The sequence below is a fragment of the Zalophus californianus genome, chromosome 9 (genome assembly GCF_009762305.2).
Source record: "Zalophus californianus isolate mZalCal1 chromosome 9, mZalCal1.pri.v2, whole genome shotgun sequence".
In the NCBI taxonomy this organism is placed as follows: Eukaryota; Metazoa; Chordata; class Mammalia; order Carnivora; family Otariidae; genus Zalophus; species Zalophus californianus.
Genome location: NC_045603.1, coordinates 122,476,922 through 122,499,104, shown reverse-complemented (window position 1 = coordinate 122,499,104; position 22,183 = coordinate 122,476,922). Strand labels below are relative to the sequence as shown.

Here is a 22,183-nt window from a genome sequence, read left to right as displayed (position 1 = left end):
AACTTAGTATTTTTATTGTGTTTCTAGAAAATAAAATTGGACAAATAAGTAATTTTAACCTATTTTAAAGTTAAAACTTCATTTTGTCATCTTTTGAGAGAATTGCTAAATACCAAAAATGGATAAAGTGTTAAAATACTTAGAGTTTAGCTTGAAAATTGTTCAACTGCTACTTTAGTCCACTTGTAGTCACTTTCATATATGATACAATGTTTGTAAAGATGGAAAATACTTTGTGCCACCTAGAAAATTTAATTGAGTGCATGAGTTAAAGCAAAAATGTTTCAAAAAGAGCTGACTTGTTACTGGGGACAGAGGAAAAAGGCATTGCATAATATGTGGCAAATAGCTGTATCACGTAGTTGTTATAAATCATATCCAAAGAATAGCTAAGTTTTAGTAAAACCTACTCTTCTGGAAAGGAGACCTGATACAGACATTTAGTACATTTATGCAGAATGTAGTTGTTTTACCTTGTGAGTATGGTTATGTTACTGTATTCAGTGCCATGGGAAAAAAATACACTTTTCCTTTGGAGATATTTTAGATTTTTCAATAGTCTGAAGATCGATTATATTCCAACTTCAAGTAGACTTTTAGATTTTTAAATTAAATATATCTCTTAATAACAGAAGTCACAGGAAAAACATAGACATTATTACCTGGAGGTAGGTGAACAACCAGGCATAACAGTCAAGCAGTTCACACAGTTAGGGTGTGTCGAAGCTGGTGATAATTTATCAAGGACTAGAGGTGTTAAAATACTGGTTTTATTTTCTTAATTACCCATGCAGGAATGGCTGTAGGGAGTGAAGTCTAGTATAAAACAAATTCTTTTTCATCAGAAAGATTATATTAGGGTAGCATGAAGTATGTTTGCTACAAGAATTCACAGAGCAAGAAGTTAGAACATTGAGTCCATCTGGTGCCTGAGTCATCTACTTAGGATGACAGGTTTGCGGGTGAGTTGGTTTCCCTGTGGCTTAGAGATGTGGAAGAAGATCATATTAACAAGACTAATCTCTGCTTCTTAGTTAGTGTAAATTTCAGTCATCTACATTTCACCTTTGCAGTTTTGTTTAATATGCAAAGCTTTTTGTTTGTTTAAAGAGACTTTATCATTACTATCAGTCCCAGCCTTTTGAGGTTAAAAATGACTGTAATAACCTTTGCAATGAACTGAATGTTTATGTCCTCACAATAGTCATATGTTGAAGCCCCCACACCCAATGTGATGGTATTTGGAGGTGGGGCCTTTTAGAGGTAATTGGGTCTAGAGCAGGTCATGAAGGTGCTGCCCTCATGATGGGATTAGAGCTCTTATGAGTAGAGGAAGAGACATGAGATCTCTCTCTGCATGAATGCACCAAGGAAAGCCCAGAGAGTTCATAACCAGGAGGAGAGCCCTCACCAGGAACCCAACCATGCTGTACCCTAATTTTGGACTTTCAGCCCTCTGAGGAATTTGTTGTTTAAGCCACCCAGTCTATGGTATCTTGGCATAACACCCCAAAATGACTAAGATGGGCATATTGTTCTAGATATATTTCACTCTTAAAATTGTTCAAAACTCGTAATTAAAAATATAATGAAACTTATCCATATACTGCATGAAGTAATTTCTAGTATCACCTGAGGTGAGAGTATGATGATACTTAAGGAAATACTGTGTGAAATCATTGCAGACTAGAACAAGTTGATTTTCATCCTCTTGAGATGAAAGTCTGGACCATCTGCACAGGCCACAGAATGTGTGAGGAAGCCTGCAGTCCTTTGCATGCCTCAGTTTCCAAATTGTGTCTTGGTATAACCGTGTTTCAGGTCTCTATTTTACTTCTACATGCCAGATGTCAAGGAATCAGCTGCAACTTCATCTTTATGGACAGTTACCAACACCACCATTTCCGAAGTTTGGTTCTAGAGTTAGAGATACTTTTCTCTATTTACTCTTCTGTTGCTATCAAATAGAAACATATTGGACTTACTTGGGTTTTAAGATGAACTCATTCTGATAGAATAACAGAGTAATGAGGACAGGACAAAGTATTTCAAGATTTTACAGTTTCTTTTTTAGAGTACTGGTCCTTTTACCTGTCATTGCTGGCTCACTTATTTTTTTTTTATTTTTTATTTTATTATGTTCTGTTGATCACCATACAGTACATCATTAGTTTTTGATGTAGTGTTCCATGATTCATTGTTTGCATACAACACCCAGTGCTCCATGCACTACATGCCCTCTTTAATACCCATCACCAGGCTAACCCATCCCCCACCCCCCTCCCCTCTAGAACCCTCAGTTTGTTTCTCAGAGTCTATAGTCTCTCATGGTTCATCTCCCGACCTGATTCCCGCCTTTCATTTTTCCCTTCCTGCTATCTTCTTCTTTTTTTTTTTTTTAACTTATAATGTATTGTTTGTTTCAGAGGTACAGATCTGTGACTCAACAGCGCTACACAGCGCTCACCATTGCACATACCCTCCCCAATGTCGATTACCCAGCCACCCCATCCCTCCCACCCCCCCCACCACTCCAGCAACGCTCAGTTTGTTTCCTGAGATTGAGAATTCCTCATATCAGTGAGGTTATATGATACAGGTCTTTCTCTGATTGACTTATTTCACTCAGCATAACACCCTCCAGTTCCATCCATGTTGTTGCAAATGGCAAGATTTCATTCCTTTTGATGGCTGCATAATATTCCTTGTATATATATACCACTTCTTCTTTATCCATGCATCTGTCGATGGACATCTTGGTTCTTTCCATAGTTTGGCTATTGTGGACATTGCTGCTATAAACATCTGGATGCATATACCCCTTCGGGACCCGACATTTGTATCTTTGGGGTAAATACCCAGTAGTGCAATTGCTGGGTCGTAGGGTAGCTCTATTTTCAACATTTTGAGGAACCTTCATACTGCTTTCCAGAGTGGCTGCACCAGATTGCATCCCCACCAACAGTGTAGGAGGGTTTCCCTTTCTCCACATCCCTGACAACCTCTGTCATTTCCTGACTTGTTAATTTTACCCATTCTGACTGGTGTGAGGTGGTATCTCATTGAGGTTTTGATATGGATTTCCCTGATGCCAAGCGATATTGAGCACTTTTTCATATGTTTGTTGGCCATTTGGATGTCTTCTTTGGAAAAATGTCTGTTCATGTCTTCTGCCCATTTCTTGATTGGATCATTTGTTCTCCGGGTGTTGAGTTTGATAAGTTCTTTATAGATTTTGGATACTAGCCCTTTATCTGATATGTCATTTGCAAATATCATCTCCATCTGTCAGTTGTCTTTTGGTTTTGTGGACTGTTTCTTTTGCTGTGCAAAAGCTTTTTATCTTGATGAAGTCCCAATAGTTCATTTTTGCCCTTGCTTCCCTTGCCTTTGGCGATGTTTCTAGGAAGAAGGTGCTGTGGCTGAGGTCGAAAAGGTTGCTGCCTGTGTTCTCCTTTAGGATTTTGATGGACTCCTGTCTCACATTTGGGACTTTCAACCATTTGGAGTCTATTTTTGTGTGTGGTGTAAGGAAATGGTCCAATTTCATTCTTTTGCACGTGGCTGTCCAATTTTCCCAACACCATTTGTTGAAGAGACTGTCTTTTTTCCATTGGACATTCTTTCCTGCTTTGTCAAAGATGAGTTGACCATAGAGTTAAGGGTCCATTTCTGGGCTCTCTGTTCTGTTCCATTGATTGATGTGTCTGTTTTTGTGCCAGTACCATACTGTCTTGATGATGACAGCTTTGTAATAGAGCTGGAAGTCCAGAATTGTGATGCCGCCAGCTTTGCTTTTCTTTTTCAACATTCGGGGTCTTTTCTGGTTCCATACAAATTTTAGGATTATTTGTTCAATTTCTTTGAAAAAAGTTGATGGTATTTTGATAGGGATTGCATTAAATGTGTAGATTGCTCTAGGTAGCATTGACATCTTCACAATATTTGTTCTTCCAATCCCTGAGCATGGAACATTTTTCCATTTCTTTGTGTCTTCCTCAATTTCCTTCATTAGTATTTTATTGTTTTCTGAGTACAGATCCTTTGCTTCTTTGGTTAGATTTATTCCTAAGTATCTTATGGTATTGGGAGCAGTTGTAAATGGGATCGACTTCTTAATTTCTCTTTCTTCTGTCTTGTTGGTGTATTGGAATGCCACTGATTTCTGTGCATTGATTTTATATCCTGCCACTTTACTGATTTTCTGTATGAGTTCTAGCAGTTTTGGGGTGGAGTCTTTTGGGTTTTCCACATACAGTATCATATCATCTGCAAAGAGTGAGAGTTTGACTTCTTCCTTGCCAATTCGGATGCCTTTTATTTCTTTTTGTTGTCTATCGCTGTGGCTAGGACTTCTAATACAATGTTGAATAGCAGTGGTCATATTGGACATCCTTTCCGTGTTCCTGACCTTAGGGGGAAAGCTCTCAGTTTTTCCCCATTGAGAATGATATTCGCTGTGGGTTTTTCATAGATGGCTTTTATGATATTGAGGTATATACCCACTATCCCTATATTCTGAAGAGTTTTGATCAAGAAAGGATGCTGTACTTTCTCAAATGTTTTTTCTGCATCTATTGAGAGTTTCATATGATTTTTGTTCTTTCTTTTCTTAATGTATCACATTGATTGATCTGTGGATGTTGAACCAACCTTGCAGCCAAGGAAGATATCCCACTTAGTCGTGGTGAATAATCCTTTTAATGTACTGTTGGATCCTATTGGCTAGTATTTTAGTGAGAATTTTTGCATCTATGTTCATCAGGGTTATTGGTCTGTAATTCTCCTTTTTGATGGGGTCTTTGGTTCTGGGATGAAGGTAATGGTGGCCTCATAAAACGAGTTTGGAAGTTTTCCTTCCATTTCTATTTTTTAGAACAGTTTCAGAGGAATAGGTATTAATTCTTCTTTAAGTGTTTGGTAGAATTCCCCTGGGAAGCCATCTGGCCTTGGGCTTTTATTTGTTGGGAGATTTTTGATGATTGCTTCAATTTCCTTACTGGTTATGGGTCTGTTCAGGTTTTCTTTTTCTTCCTGGTTCAGTTTTGGTAGTTTATACATCTCTAAGAAAGCATCCATTTCTTCCAGATTGTCTAATTTCCTGGCATAGAGTTGCTCATAATATGTTCTTATAATTGTTTGTTCTCCTTTGGTGTTGGTTGTGTTCTCTCCTCTTTCATTCATGATTTTATTTATTTGGGTCATTTCGCTTTTCTTTTTGATAAATCTGGCCGGGGTTTATCAATCTTATTAATTCTTTCAAAGAACCAGCTCCTAGTTTCATTTATCTGTTCCACTGTTCTTTTGATTTCGATTTCATTGATTTCTGCTCTGATCTTCGTTCTCTTCTCCTGCTGGGTTTAGGCTTTATATGCTGTTCTTTCTCCATCTCCTTTAGGTGTAGGGTTAGGTTGTGTATTTGAGACCTTTCTTGTTTCTTGTGAAAGGCTTGTATTGCTATATACTTTCCTCTTAGGACCACCTTTGCAGTATCCCAAAGATTTTGAACAGTTGTGTTTTCATTTGCATTGGTTTCCATGAATTTTTTAAATTCTTCTTTAATTTCCTGGTTGACCCATTCATTCTTTAGTAGGATGCTCTTTAGCCTCCATGTATTTGAGTTCCTTCCAACTCTCCTCTTGTGATTGAGTTCTGGTTTCAAAGCGTTGTGGCCCAAAAATATGCAGGGAATGATCCCAATCCTTTGGTACTGGTTGAGACCTGATTTGTGACCCAGGATGTGATCTATTCTGGAGAATGTTCCATGGGCACTAGAGAAGAATGTGTATTCTGTTCCTTTGGGATGGAATGTTCTGAATATATCTGTGTAGTCCATTTGGTCCATTGTGTCATTTAAAGCCTTTATTTCCTTGTTGATCTTTTGCGTAGATGATCTGTCCATTTCAGTCAGGGGGGTGTTAAAGTCCCCTACTATTATTGTATTATTGTCAATGTGTTTCTTTGATTTTGTTATTAATTGGCTTTTATAATTGGCTGCTCCCATGTTAGGGGCATAGATATTTATAATTTTTAGATATTCTTGTTGGATAGATCGTTTAAGTAGGATAAAGTGTCCTTCCTCATGTCTTATTACAGTCTTTGGTTTAAAATCTAATTTGTCTGATATAAGGATTGCCGCCCCAGCTTTCTTTTAATGTCCATTAGCATGTTAAGTGGTTTTCCACCCCCTCTCTTTCAATCTGGGGGTGTCTTTGGGTCTAAAATGAGTCTCTTGTAGACAGCATATCGATGGGTCTTATTTTTTAATCCAATCTGATAGCCTGTGTCTTTTAATTGGGTCATTTAGTGCATTTACATTCAGGGTAACTATTGAAAGATATGAATTTAGTGCCATTGTGTTGCCTGTAAGGTGACTGTTCCTGTATATTGTCTGTGTTCCTTTCTGGTCTATGTTACTTTTAGGCTCTCTCTTTGCTTAGAGGACCCCTTTCAGTATTTCTTGTAGAGCTGGTTTCATGTTTGCAAATTCCTTTAGTCTTTGTTTGTCCTGGAAGCTTTTTATCTCTCCTTCTATTTTCAATGACAGCCTAGCTGGATATAGTATTCTTGGCTGCATGTTTTTCTCATTTAGTGCTCTGAATATATCATGCCAGTCCTTTCTGGCCTGCCAGGTCTCTGTGGTAGGTCTGTTGCCAATCTAATATTTCTACCATTATAGGGTACAGATCTTTTCTCCTGAGCTGCTTTCAGGATTTTCTCTTTGTCTCTGAGACTCATAAGTTTTACTATTAGATGTTGGGGTGTTGACCTATTTTTATTGATTTTGAGAGGGGTTCTCTGTGCCTCCTGGATTTTCATGCCTGTCTCCTTCCCCACATTAGGGAAGTTCTGCTATAATTTGCTCCAGTATACCTTCTGCCCCACCCCTCTTTCTTCTTCTTTTGGGATCCCAATTATTCTAATGTTGTTTTGTCTTATGCTATCGCTTATCTCTCAAATTCTGCCCTTGTTATCCAGTAGTTGTTTGTCTCTCTTTTTCTCAGCTTCTTTATTCTCCATCCTTTGGTCTTCTATATCACTAATTCTTTCTTCTGCCTCATCTATCCTCGTAGTTAGAGCCTCCATTTTTGACTGTACCTCACTAATAGCGTTTTTGATTTCTACTTGGTTAGATTTTAGTTCTTTTATTTCTCCAGAGTGGGGATTGTCTAGTATCTTCTGTGTTTTTTTCAAGCCCAGGTAGTATCTTTATAATCATCATTCTGATCTCTAGTTCTGACATCTTACTGATGTCTGTATTGACTAAGTCCCTGGCAGTCAGTACTGCCTCTCGTTTTTTTTTGAGGTGAGTTTTTTCGTCTTGTCATTTTGTCCAGAGAAGAATAAATGAATGAGAGCACAAAATGATAAAAGGGTAACGACCCCATAAAAAATACACTAAACAAATCAGAAGAGACCTGAAAATGGGGGAGGGTGGGGACTGGGGTGGGGTGGGGTAAAGAAAGGAAAAAAAAGAAGACTATGATCGGCTCTTGAGTAGGATAGAGCCACACACTAGATTTTGGGTGTATTTTGGTCTCTTAGAAGTAATTGCCTCCCAAAATTTTAAAGAAAGAAAAGCTTATCTGTATACAAAAATAATGGTAAATACAATGAAGGGTTGGAATGTGACTGTAAAGATGAAAATTAAAAAAGATTTTAAAAAAGGAATTGGTAAGTTGGTTGAAAAAAGAAAGATAAAAATTAGGAAAAAAATGTGATGAGGTGTGAGACTAGAACAAAGTCATACCTAGATTTAGGGTTTATTTGGGTCTGTTAGAAGAAACCATATCCCACAATTTTAAAGAAAGAAGAACATGTATATATACAAAAAATAAGATTAAATACAATGAAGGGATAGAATATGATTGTAAAAATGAAAAAACAAAGATTTTAAAAAAGGAATTGGTAAAATGTTGGCTGAAAACAGAAAGAAGAAAAATTCAAAAAAACTAATAGGAAAAGAATAAAATAAAAAAAATTTAAAAAATTAACTTTGAAAGCCTAAGGAATCATTGGGAAAAAGCCATGTATTCTATGTGCTATATTCCTCTAGCGTTGGAATTTTGTAATTCTCATTGATCGGTAAACTGGGTCTTGGCTGGATGTTCTTGATGATCTTCTGGGGGTGGGGCCTGTTGCAGTGATTCTCAAATGTCTTTGCCCGAGGTGGAATTACACCCCCCTTGTCAGGGGCCAGGCTAAGTAATCTGCTCAGGTTTGTTCTCAGTAGCTTTTTTCCCTGAAAGCTTTCTGTACAGCTTTGGAGGACAAGAGTGAAAATGGCGGCCTCCCAATCTCTGGTTCTGCGGGATCCAAGAGCTCCAGGCCCCATTCCTCAGTGTACTTTAAATAAAAGCAGTCAGTCACTCCTGTCTCCCTGGTCTCCAGCCACACCCTGTGCTCACCCCGCCTGTGACCGAGTATTTGTCTTTGGCCCACAACCCTATTTGGAGTCTCTGAACCCAGCAGATTCCTGTGGTGCACTCCCACGCCACTCCTCCTGTGGGAGGAAGGGGAGTCTCCCTGGATCTGCCGCTTGTTGGGTCCCTGCTCGAATAGTAGTGGCTCATTTGTGCCATGGATCATGGTTTATGGCAACCGCGAGCTGAGAGCCCATTCCTCGGCTCCGTCTCTGCAGCCGGCTTCCCTGCTCCAATACCTGGGAGCTCTGCTGCAGTCAGGCATCCCCGGTCTTTCTGTGACCCCGAGGATCCTAAGACCACATTGTCCCAGAGAGGGTTCCACCCCCCGCATAGTCAGCGGAGATGACTTCATAAAGTTCCGATTTTGTGCTCCTTGGCTCTATTGCTTGCCAGAAGCGGTGGATGGGGGCCCCCTCCCCCGCCATCTATCCTCCCAAATATTGCCTCGGATTCATTTCACCACACATCCTACCTTCCAGGAAGTGGTCGCTTTTCTATTCATAGAATTGCTGCTTTTCTTTTCTTTGATCTCTTGTTGAGTTCGTAGGTGTTCAGAATGGTTTGATCCCTGTCTAGCTGAATTCCTGGGACCAGATGAAATTTAGGTCTCCTACTTCTCTGCCATCTTGCTGCAGTTTATGCTGTGATTCCCCACTCTTGGTACTCATGCCCTCTGTACCAGTCCCCTCCCACACTGAATAGGACTGACCTGTGTAACCATTGACACACATGGCAATGAGTGTGAGTAATTTCCAAAGCTAGGCTTCCCCAGTCTTCTCTGGATTACTCAGTCTGAGGGAATCCAGACCCCATGTCAAAAGGATACTCAAGTAGCCCTGTGGGGAAAGCCTAGGAGCTGAGGCCTCCTGCCAGTAGGAGCACTAATTTCTCAGGGATGTGAGTGAGCCCCATTGGGAAGCAGATCTTCCAGCCCCAGTCCAGCCCTCAGATAATTGCATCCTTGGCTGACATCTTGATAGCAATCTTATGAGACCCTGTGTCAGAACCACAAAGCTAAGACTCTTCTGCACTTTGGACTCCCAGAAAGTGTGTCAGACAATAAGTGTTTATTAGTCTGAACTTTTGAAGTCTGTGGAAGTTTGTTATGTAAAAATAGAAAAACAATAAATAATTAAAAACATTAAAGAATTCCAAGGCCTAAGAAAATAGCATAACATTGTTTAAAGGGGGGGGTAGAACATTCTAAAAAAAAATCCTGTTGGCTTTCTTGAAATGAGAAATAAATTCAATGAAATAAAAATCTCAGCGGATGAATTAAATAGCTGAAAGATAACATCGATGTTTTGATTTGTCAATGAGAAAATAGGTATGAGAGAATTTCAGAGAGCAATATATATAGAGATACAGAGGGAGGAAATGAAGGGGTAGACTCAACTTGAAGGATTGATTATAAAAGCTGTTCCAGAAAGAGAATAAAGAAAATGGAGAAGTCATTTTGAAAGACTATACTGGCTTAAAATTGATGTAAGGCATAGATTTAGAAGTGTAGTGAACCTCATGCAAATATTATAGTCAGAATAAGTCCAGGGAAATGAATTATAAAAACGAGAAAGAAAAGAGATATGTTAAAAATAGCCAGAGATTAAAATACAATTACAAAAAGACCACAATTAGACTCATGATGGACTTTACAACAACAAGCATGAGAATCAGAAGACAGTTGAATATAATTTAAAAGTTCTGGAGAAATAATAACTGTTAGCCTAGAGCAAAAAAAAAAAACAACTCAGGAATGAGGGTGAGAAAAGGCATTCAGAGGATAATATCCGCAAATACACAAAAGAAGACTTTACTGCAGCAGACTCTTACCAAATTATGTAAATGTGAGCATCAAAGACAAAATGAGTTCAGCAAGGGCTGAGATACACAAGGGAATAGACAGCAGAGAAAGTGGCAAACACATGGGTAAATCTACATATGCCAATGGATAATGTGTGCACAACACAATCAGAATATTTATACACTGCTGGGAGGTATGGAAATTGATGCAATGACTTTGGAATACAGTTTAGCTTTTTCTAGTAAAGTTGACATACAGTTCTCCATTCTCTCTGACTAAGCAATTCCACTTCTAGAAACATCAGGGGAAATGGATGAAATAAAACCTCAAACAGAATCAGCTAAAAAAAAAACCCACTGATGATAGAATGGCTAAATAATATATATGATCACATAGTGAAATCTTACACAGCAGTCAAAATAAGTGAACTGCAAGAGCATAATTAACGTGGATGGGTGAATGCACATTGCTGAGGAAATAAATCAAGTTGCCAAAAGTTATATAGAGAATGAGTCCATCCAAGTTCAAATTTAAATGGTTTATTTATTTAAAAAGGACCTATGTGGTATTCCATCTGTATAGTCAGTGTTCTAAGAAGTTCACGTCAACTTATTTAATCAAATAATGAACTAATAGGGGCTTAGAAGGTTATCTGGCATATATGCAAATGAAGAAATGATAAAAGCAAACGAAAACAGAGGTGTCTGGGTCACTCAGTCAGCTAAGCATCCAGCTCTTGATTTTGGCTCAGGTCATGATCTTAGGGTTGTGAGATTGGGCCCCATGTCGGGCTCCGTGCTCAGTGCGGAGTCTGCTTGTCTCTCTACTTCTGCTTCCCACACTGCGCGCCCCCCGCCCCCACTGTGTGTGCTCTCTATCTCTAAAAAAATAAATCTTTCAAAAAAAAGCAAATGAAAACAGGAATGAAAAACACAAGTTCAGTGTACTGCTAACCTGGAGAGATGGCAACATGGGATCAGCAGGGAAACAGTGGAAGGTTCAAAGCTGTGAATTTTAATTTCATAAACTGGATGGTAGATTTATGGCTATTCTTTTTATTACTGTTTAAACCAGGCATATGTTTTCTATCCATTCTTATATATGAGTAATACATTTCATAATCAAATATAGAATAAGTGAGAAAAATTTGACTTGCTCAATGTATTAGTAGATCCAAAATTGGACATTCATACAAAGAAAATTGAATTTAGATTCTTATCACAGACAACAGATAACAGTAAAGTCCAGATAGAGTAAAGACCTAAATGTGAAGAGTAAAACTATCAAAATTGTGTGAAAATTATAGAAAAAAATAGTGATGATATTAAAACAGGAAAGAATTTTTTTTCCAGTGAAGCTTTAAACCACAAACTGTCAATAACTGATAAATTAAAAGGCATTAAATTAGAAATTTTTACTTTGAAGGACACCATACAAAATGAAAAGACCCATCATAGGCTAGTAGAACATATTTGTCACCGAGGTAAATGACAGAGGATTAGTATAGAGTATATGGGAAATAAAACTATAAATTAATAAGAAAAAACAAAGAATTCAATAGGAAAAAAGAGCAGGGGATCTGAGCAGTTAGTCAAAAGCTAGAGTAAGGTACCTGAGTAGCCCCTAAAATTAAAAAATGTTCTCAATAATTAGGGAAATACAAGTTAAAATACAAAGGAATTATTTCAGACCCATGATACTGGCAAATATCTCTTACATTGGATAATGCCAAGTGTTAGCTGGATTCTGAGAATATGAGAAATGCACACATTTCTGAGTGGAAATGGGTAAAACCACTTTTGAAAACAACTACTTAAGTTGACTGATCACATACCCTATAACTGCAATTTCATTTCAAGATTCTTTGTCTTGGAAATGCGTTGGCGTGTGTTCACAAAGAAATGTTCAAAGAGAAATGTACAGGGATGTGTATTGCAGCACACTTTAATACTTATAATAAGGAAGGTATATTGAGGTCCTGCCCTGCTTGAGAAGAGATACAGACTATTCATACAATAAATATTTAACTGAGTATTCATTTAATTGAATGCCCTAAAGCAGTGAATACTATTCAGTGCTGGAAAGAAATGAACTGTCAAGCCATGAAATGACCTGGTATAAACTTAAATGCATATTATTAAGAGGAAGAAGCTGATCTGAAAAGGTAACATATGATTCCAACTAAATGACACTCTATGAAAGGGGACGCTATGGAGACAATAAAAGGATCCACGGTTGCCAGGGACTCAGGAGAAGAGGGATGACAAGGCAGAGCATGAAGGATTTTTAGTGCAGTGAAACCACTCTGTATGACACTCTAATGGCGGAAGCATCATTGTACATTTGTTAAAACCCATAGTGAGTAAAACCCCAAGAGTGAACCCTAATATCAACTGTGGAAAAAGTAATGACGATTGCTGAGTTTGCAAGGAGGGCCTGAGCTTGCATACCTGTTCTCTTAGTTTCTTTCTTTGTTTTTGTTTTTGTTTTGTTTTTTTTTTTGAGCTAGTTCACTGAAGGAAGCAGGAGATCTACTTAACTTCTTGCTGTAGTTCACTATGGGAGGCTTCCATACAAGGAGAGCTGGAAGTTTCCAGCACAGATTGTAACTTAGATAGGCTGTTTCTTTCTGAGTTTTATGCTTTAAAAGACCACTTGTCTAGAGATATAGATTATTGTCAGCTTCATCCATAAAATGTTGATATTTTGATTTATCTCCTATATGCTTCAGTCTTAGCTCTTACTTCAAAACTTGAGCTGAGAAACAAAGTAATACTTATTGGACTCTCCTCAAATTACCAATAGCACCTAAATCCCCAGTCCTCTAGATATTGGATGTTTAATATCACTCAGGTCTCTGCTCTTTCCTCCACACTCTCTCTGCTTTGGTTTATTAGTTGCCTGGAATTAAAGTAAAAGCTTAGCTGTTTTCTTCCATGCCAGAACCACCTGCAAATCATTCTTCACACTAATGCCAGAAAAGTATTTCTTAAAGTGGAAATTGTATACTTTGGCATTTCTCCACTGCTTTTTATATTTATTTCAAGCTCCTAAATTAGTCCCACTTAGCTCTTTATGATGTGCTAATTGTCTCCCAACCAGTTCCACATCTAGTGACTTTATCACACACATTCTTACTCTATCACAAGATGTTCTCTATGCCAAATTCTCACAGCATTCCAAAAACAATGGGCCAGTATATTTCTCTGCCTCCACACAAATCTTTGCTCATTGCCCAAAAGGACCTTATACCTATTTTCATCTTGTCAGCAACTCTTCATCTTTTAAAGCTAAAAACTTGGGGTGTCTGGGTGGCTCAGTTGATTAAGCATCTGACTTTGGCCCAGGTCATGATCTCAGGGTCCTGGGATAGAGCCCTTTGTGGGGCTCTGTGCTCATTAGGGAGTCTGCTTCTCCCTCTCCTTCTGCCCCTCCCCATGCTCGTGCATACACTCTCTCTTTCTGTCTCATATAAATAAATAAAATCTTTTAAAAAAATAAAGCTAAAAGCTGAAGACATTACTTTTCCAGGAAGTATTCCCCGCCTCCCATCTAATGTATGCTTTTCACGTGTTTTCCATATGCTGTACAGTCTTCCAGTTGTCCATCTGTTCATTCACTCTGTCATCCATCCATCCATCCATCCATCCATCCATCCATCCATCCATCCATCCATGCACTCATTTCTAAGTGATGATAGCTCACCATGTACCATGGTCTGTGAATTAAACTCTGACTGCAGGAGTGGAAGGATAGTTGTCATTCTTGCCTCCATGGTTTTATACTCTTTCTCATAAATGTATCCTATGGAACTGTAATGAAAGATTTACCTGAGTGCCTTATCCACTACTCAGTGAATTATTTTACAGCAATGATGGCATATTTGGCTTTCAATCTGTTGTACCTACCATGTCCATGACACGGGGTGTTATTAATAAATGTTGCTTGAATAACTACTGTATAAATTAACGTCTATAAATTTCTTCTAAGCTCAGTAATTTCAGAAATTGTTATCTTAATTATATAAATACTTCCAGATGAATCTCTCTTTTGCAACCTTGAATATGTGAGGGCTGGTGAAACAAGGATGAGGAGTTGCTGGATTAATTGTTACAATGGAAGAGCAAAGTTTATTTACCTAGTGGACTAGAAGGTTTAACCAGACCTTAACTCTGGTTCCTAATGCCAGCATCTGGGACTCCCTTGATTCCCAGTGATCCTAGCCCTGTCCTTGAGCCTCCCATTTATTCAGTGAGTTATGAACAGTTTTTCAGTAATTTCTATCTGCACCTTCATCTATTTATATCCAGTTATTTGTTGTTGATAAGACCGAGAACTCCAACTTATATGCTTACATAAAATTCAGCATATTACCAAAGACTGCCAAATATTCTTTATAATATTCAATGTGAAACATACTAAGAAAAGCTTATTGTGTAAAATCTTAATTGGAAAATCTACTGAATTATGCCTGTATGTTATCTCTTATCAAGGTACTTTGCCAGTGGACCTCCCAACTCCACCAGAAATGTCAGCTCCAGTAACATTACCTCCACACAACTGTATAGATGATGAATTTGTTTGCAAATCTGATGGTCACTGTGTTGAAAAAATCCAGACATGTGATTTTAGATATGACTGTCCTGACCAGTCAGATGAATCATTCTGTGGTAGGTGAATTCCTATTTTGTATTAAACATAGCATAAAACAGATAAGACAGTATATAGTATAATCTTATAGTATATATCTATAGTATAATCTTTATGGTATAATATACTATAATAGTATAGTATAATCTTTAAGTATAGTATAGTATAATCTTTAGTAGTATATAGTATATAGTATAATCTTTAGTAGCATCTTTAGTATAGTATATATAATCTTTAATATAATAGTATATAGTATAATCTTTAAGTAGCATGGCCTTGTGTCCTAGTTAGAAATTTTCAACTTGACTTAGAGCAGGTTGTTAACATAAAAGTTGTTTGTATAGAAAATTATAGTAGAAGAATCAGTATGCATTCTTCTATGATGCTCAACAAGAGGCAAGTGTTTTTAAATTGAAGTTTTGGATTCAAAACACTTGTTTCATGGACTTTACTTGACTCTGGGACTATATAATTGACTAGCTCTTTTATATACCCCCTGTTTGTCTCTAGTCTACTCCTCACACTCATGAAATAGGAATGTTTAAAGTGGAAGTATTACTCTCAAATTAGATGAATTTGTTCAAATTTTGCCAGTGCCAAAATAGAAAGATGAATACTATATTAAATATGTAGAATTCATAAGAACCAATCCTAATATAGATGTGCCCTTCCTCACCTGCGTCCCTATTGAAAGATGGTTTTTACTTTTTAGCATCTGCCAATCTATGGCTTTTAAGGCAAATTTTTAATTTAGAAGTGAATGTCTCAATGGGAGAAACAGTCTTAGAGGAGAAAAATTGACATGTCTGCATGGACAAAGCACAAGATCAGAAGGAGTGAACGCTTTTGCTATTTTTTCGCCTTCCCTACTATTTATTGGATGGTATATGAATTTCCTATACTATGATATTTCTCAAGTGTCTGGATGATATGAAGGGTTCAGGCCATGCAGATAATACAGAGTGTAGTGAAACTCTATTCTGTCTTCTGTCAGCATTATGTAGAAATTCTAAAACTTGAAAGTCAAATAAGGTTCATATTTATTTTAACTTAGAAAAAGAAATTCTTCTTAATGTACAAATACACAATAAATTAACTAACTTAGCTAGACCCCAAAACTCATAAAATCAAAGCTAACTCACTCTGTGGATGAGACGAGATAGTAATTAACTCAAGTTGGCTAAGCATACATATGGTGCATTGCAGATGGGAGATAATATAATGGAAAGTGTTGTGGTATTCAGACTTCCTCGTTATGATCATACATAAGTTGTCGTATTTCTGAAAGTTTACACAGAATTGAGTTAATTACACCTAATGAGTATCTTTAGTGAATACTGACTTTCTTCTTTGTTCAACTTTGCAATTTTAGTAACATCATTTTTGGTGGGGTGGGCAGTTTTGATACAGTTCTTTAAATGTCCTGAATGAACATCTCCTATGAAATTATTATTTTAAAATCATGGGGTTATTAATTTACTATGAATACACATGAACTGAATTATTACTCTGAACAAATTATGTGTTCTTTCTTCCTCCATCTTTTTGTAAGATGAACTATTATATAATAAATCTGCCTGTTATCTATGGTCTTACATTTTCTAATGCTTTTTATTGTATAAGGAACACAACACGAGAGCTACCCTCTTAACAAATTTTAAGTGCACAATATATTGTTGACTATGGGTACAATGTTGTACAGCACATCTTCGAGCTCTTCATCTTGCTTGACTAAAACTTTATGCCCTCTAATTTCAAAAAATCTATGATTCTTTTCATTTTTAATGAAATGAAGAACAGAATCCTATTGAATTTTAAATCTCTAGGGGCTGGGGGATGAGGTAACTGGGTGATGGGCATTAAGGACCCTGGGTGTTATATGCACCTGATGACTCACTAAACTCTACCTCTGAAACAAAAAAAGAAAACAGTTTTAAATCTCTTCACAAGATAAATATAATTATATGATCACTATTAATGTCAGAGATTAAATGACACACTTGAATGTTACAATTAAAAATCACTTTTTTTTTGACGGAGTGTTTTCTTCTCAAACTTTACATTAAATCATGAACTTGAGTTTCTAAATGATGATGATGGTTTTCCAACATTGCTTATGCCATTTAAAAGCCAGAGTCTTCTACAGCCTACCTAGGAACAGTGGAGAATTTAAGATAGACAGACACATGGACATGTTCAGAGAGAGAGGAAGAAAGAGCATTTCACACACAGACTAGGTATTTCACAAATCACTGGACTTGTAATTTCATATGATATTAGGATACAGTCATTACAAGAATATTGAAAACTTTCAAGGAAAATACTATTGATTTGAACTTAAGTAGTTTGGAATTTGAACTAACCCCTTCAAAGGCTGAGCTGAAGTTTAGCTTTGTCAAAAGAACAGACTCGCCAGAACTTGGTAAGCAATGTCAATGTTATGTGAGAAGAGACTGGCAATGCCTAGATTGCTATTTGAGGACCTAATTAAAATCTCACCTCCTTTTCAGAACAAATTCTTTAGTATATGCATTTATTTCCATTTATACCTGTCAATGTCTAGTGCGTTGGGGTCCCTGGGTAAGGGTCGCGAAATCACCGGGACACAGGGGATGCAGAGCAAAGGCAGCACTTGCAACTGCATGCTGTCGTTTATTTTCCACATAGCTATATACTTGTAGCAATCAGGTAAGCATAACAATATGTACTTTCACACATAATGGGATTAAACTAACATCCTTGAAGAAAGATACATTAAAGAATTCTCTCAGCCACCCTTCCTCTGGAGACAGCATGTTTTTGTCCTAAGGAGGGACGCCTCTAATCTAGGCAAGAGCCACTTCTTGCAGATCCAGGCATTCAGAACTTGCAACATGAGATAAGGGGAAGAGAACATTTTCTCCTCCTTGCTCAGGTTTGCCTGGCTTTCCTAACTCTCACTGCAGTCCTTGAATGACCCTGGCTCGCAAGGGGCCTGCAAGCCTATGCCATCTCAATACCTACTGTAGATATTTCAGTATAGTACATGTAGATTTCTTTAAAACTCTTCTAGTAATAATACAAATCATTTGTCTAATTATTTTCATTACGCTTAAAAGATAATTGAAAAAAAGAAACCCAACAGTAAGAAAGTGCTTGATATAGGTAGAAATTGCCATTTATTGACACTTTTCTTTTTTTAAGATTTATTTATTTGACAGAGACACAGTGAGAGAAGGAACACAAGCAGGGGGAGTGGGAGAGGGGGAAGCAGGCTTCCCGCTGAGCAGGGAGCCCGATGCGGAGCTCAATCCCAGGACTCTGTGATCATGACCTGAGCTAAAGGCAGATGCTTAATGACTGAGCCACTCAGGTGCCCCTGTTGACACATTTATTGTGATTAGCTCATCTTGTCTTTGTTCTATTCTATTCAAGCTACGAATGTTTGCAGCTTTGAAGAAGGAAGCCTGTGTCAATGGTACCAGCCAATCCCAGAAAACCTAATTCAAGATTCGAACACTTTCAGATGGGGACTTGGTAATGGAATCAGTATTCATCATGGGGAAGAAAATCACAGGCCATCGGTGGATCATACAACGTAAGTGACCACATACTTTGAACATGTCTCTTAGGAACTATGTGTTAAGCAGTTCTCAAATTACTGCCACACCATCTTACCCTAAACCAATGAATGATGAATTTACAGACTAAATGGGCTAAGTGTACTCTTTCGCCTGGGTGGCTCAGATGGTTAAGCGTCTGCCTTTGGCTCAGGTCGTGATCCCAGGGTCCTGGGATCGAGTCCCACATCGGGCTCCCTGCTCCTTGGGAGCCTACTTCTCCCTGTACCTCTGTCTCTCTCTCTCTCTCTCTCTCTCATGAATAAGTAAAAAAAATCTTAAAAAAAAATAAGTGTAGTCTTTCATATAGAACTGAGAAAAAAAATACAGCTATTCAGTTAAAAAAGCTGTGGATGGGGGTGCTCAGTCGGTTAAGCGTCTGCCTTCAGCTCAGGTCATGATCCTGGAGTCCCGGGATCGAGCCCCACATGGGGCTCCCTGCTCAGCAGAGAGTCTGCTTCTTCCTTTATCTCTCTGCCCCTCACCCCACTTGAGTCTGCCCCTCCCTCTGCTCCTTAACTCCACTTGTGCTTTCCCTCAAAATAAATAAATCTTTAAAAAAAAGGAAAAGCTGTGAATGCTCTTATAAAAGTCATAGAAACTAGAGAAAAGCATAAGAAAAATAATTTGTAATATCACCACTCATTGAAAAACACTGTTATTATGTTGTTTTAAGATTATCTATTCAGGGACACCTGGCTGGCTCAGTCAGTAGAGCATGTGACTCTTGATCTCAGGGTCGTGAGTTCAAGCCCCATGTTGGGCTTGGGGCCTACTTAAAAAATTTAAAAAAATGTTTTTAAAGAAATTAAAAAATAAAATTATCTGTTCCTTCCTTCCCCCACCCAAATCTTTTCTCTGTTTCCTCCTTTTCCAGCTCCTCTTTCTCCTCACCCCTTTTTCCTTCCTCTTCTAGTCTTTGATCTTCCTTGTCATTTATTTTGGTCTTTTCTTTCCAAGGCTTCATGACTCATACCTTTCCCTGTTTTATAGGCCACAGATATGTTGAGTGCTTCCTTCTTATCAGATCCCATCCTTTATCCTTTCCTCTTAATGGTTTCATGGAAGTACTATTGAAGACAGCAAAGGGATCCCCATTTATAGTACAGAGGATGTTTTCAAAACCTTTATGCCTTCAAACATCCTCTCAGTTAAAGCTTCAAGAGCCCCCCTTCTTTGGCTTCTGTTTCAAAGAAAACTAACAGTGGTGTGTCTACTGCCCGTCAGTCGTTGCCTTGGCCAACATGACCTGGTACTCGAAGAGAGCCACAATATCTTCTGGGCTGACTTTTTTACTTTGGTTTTCTGATCTCTCTTTTGTTGTTTAATTTGTTAAAATGGTTCCAGTATTACCATCATTTGATTTTGATATTAGCAGTCATGTTGCCCAAAGTATATAGAGCAGCAGTTATGAATACCAAGTGTTTTGATCACATTCAACAGTTGGCAGTTAATTTTGGAGATTTCAGTATACGAATTTTCCTTGGGTGCTTCTGACCCCTAGAAAAGCAAAGCAAAGAGTAATTTCAGAAAGTTTCTCAGGCACATCCAAGCAAACCACGCTGCATTAATAATCTGTATTTCCATCAAGAAAAAGGCAGACTAGAATCTCCCTTCTATGTGGTAAAGGTATGAATAGAAACGTGGTAGCATATTATAAGCACCTTGATATAATTGGCTTTTAGCTCCCTTGTCTCTCTTCTCACCTTCTCTCCCCCACTCCCATAGACTGCACATTCTCTGAGCAATCACAGGGTCTATGGCTTCCCTATTTATTGCATTATTTCTAAATGATTGATACATAAAAAGTCACCATAATTATTTGTTGAATGAATTAGTTGATGATTAGGACCTGTATATTTGTGCTTTATAATTATAGGTGGCAAAGTAAAGAAAATTAAATATATTTTAAATAAGAATATTTTTTCATTTTAAAGATTTTATTTATTCATTTGACAGAGAGAGAGAGTCTGCATGCAAGCAAGGGAAATGAGAGGGAGAGGGAGAAGCAGACTCCCCGCTGAGCAGAGAGCCTGATGTGGGACTTGATCCCAGGACGCTGGGATCATGACCCGAGCGGAAGGCAGACACTTAACTGACTGAGCCATCCAGGCGTCCCTAAATAAGAATATTTAAGAGTCAGATAATGTTTAACAGATGTGCTCTACATGACAGTGAATCTGGCGAAGGGAGTGGCCCCTAAGCTTGCATCTTCCCTAGCCATCTTCCCCTCTCCTCTCTAGGCTCCTTCTGCAGCCAAGGAAGGTTTGATGTTTTTACTTTGTCCTAAGAAATAATTTTTATGCATCATATATCCATCCTACTCAGTGGCTTATAGCAAATCTCCAAGCTCCATTTTCCAAATTTTATTTTTTTATATTTAAAGGGAAGCTTTTTCTAACTTAAGAAATGCTTTTCTCTCTCAGATGTATGGCTCCAGAAATTTAAAGCCAGGTCGTTAAGCCCATTGTGTTTTAAAATAGTTTTCAAGACCCAATTTTGAAAATTAAAAAGCTCTGCACTAATTCTTTCTTCATTTTCACATTCTGTGATCTCAGTTCTCCTTAAGGCAAAGATGGGTTCAGGCTCAGGTTGGTGATAAACATTCATAAACAAGCGCAAAAGAAAAAGAGCACATTTGTATATTTCAAAATATTCTCTCACTTCATATACTTAATGAAGCAATAAAAAGTCTAGAAAAGTCATGGTGGTGTGGGAATATGTAGGGAAGTTTTCATTGTGTAGTAAAATCTTAGATAACATCTTTTATTTTTAAGGATTTATTTATTTATTTTAGAGAGAGAATGGGGGGGGCAGGGACAGAGGGAGAGAGAGAATCTCAAGCTGGCTTGATGCCCAGTGAAGAGCCTGATAACAGGGCTCAATCCCATGACCTTGAGATCATGACCTGAGCCAAAACCAAGAGCCAGATACAACCAACTGTGCCCTCCACGTGCCCCTTAGGTAACATCTTAATATGTGTGTTTCATCATGAAAATGTACTAGTAAAAGCTAAAAGAAGCGATGTTCCAAGTGACATTCTACCATTTGGTCTTCACAATTTAATGGACTCATAAGCCTTTCTACCTAAGTATCTGAAATGAACTTTGTGGTCCAAAAAAAAAAAAAAAATTTACATCTTTAGTTTTCACTTTGTGTAGAATGCAGCTGTTTATTCAATGCTTTGATATGACTTAGAAAAATGTATCACTTCTTCTCGGGCTAGGGACATGCAGGCATGGCCTTGGGACAGGGCTGGGTGAGTGGACTCTTTCTACACCCTGCTCAGCAAGGCCCACCTAAGGGCATCTAAGCATGATTTTTACCTAGGATTGAAATCAAAGCACATAGAAATCAATACTGTTCTCAGCTGTACTCCAGTGAAATAAAGTAAATGCTTTCAGTGTAAATATCATCAGTTGCAATTTGCATGTTCTTTTGAGATTGGGGTTGGGTGAAATTTCCATTTCCTTTAACTTACACAGTGACAGGGAACATTTAGTTGAAAAGTTATTTTCTTAGTGTTTTGGAAAAAGAAACATAATGTAGTAAAAAAGAAAAAAAAAAGAAGAAAAATGAGTTTATATACATTTGCATACCCGGTACTACTAGAGAACTTGGCAAGAACATTAGTCCTACTCAGTTGAGAATTTTTTTAATTGCTTAACTTTGAATTAAGATATTTGGATCACCTGGCACCTGAGCTT

The 22,183-nt window shown here is 37.8% G+C and overlaps 1 protein-coding gene across 1 annotated transcript in view; it reads left to right on the top strand.

Moving 5' to 3' along the window:
* The window catches only part of MALRD1 (MAM and LDL receptor class A domain containing 1), a gene marked incomplete at its 5' end in the record, with an annotated part of 847,841 nt that overhangs the window by 282,243 nt on the left and 543,415 nt on the right, over window positions 1-22,183 (top strand). Inside the window, 2 exons of the mRNA XM_035729081.1 lie at window positions 14,721-14,897; window positions 18,292-18,454. Coding sequence (XP_035584974.1) covers window positions 14,721-14,897; window positions 18,292-18,454 — 340 coding nt within the window. The remainder of the gene's footprint in view (window positions 1-14,720; window positions 14,898-18,291; window positions 18,455-22,183) is intronic.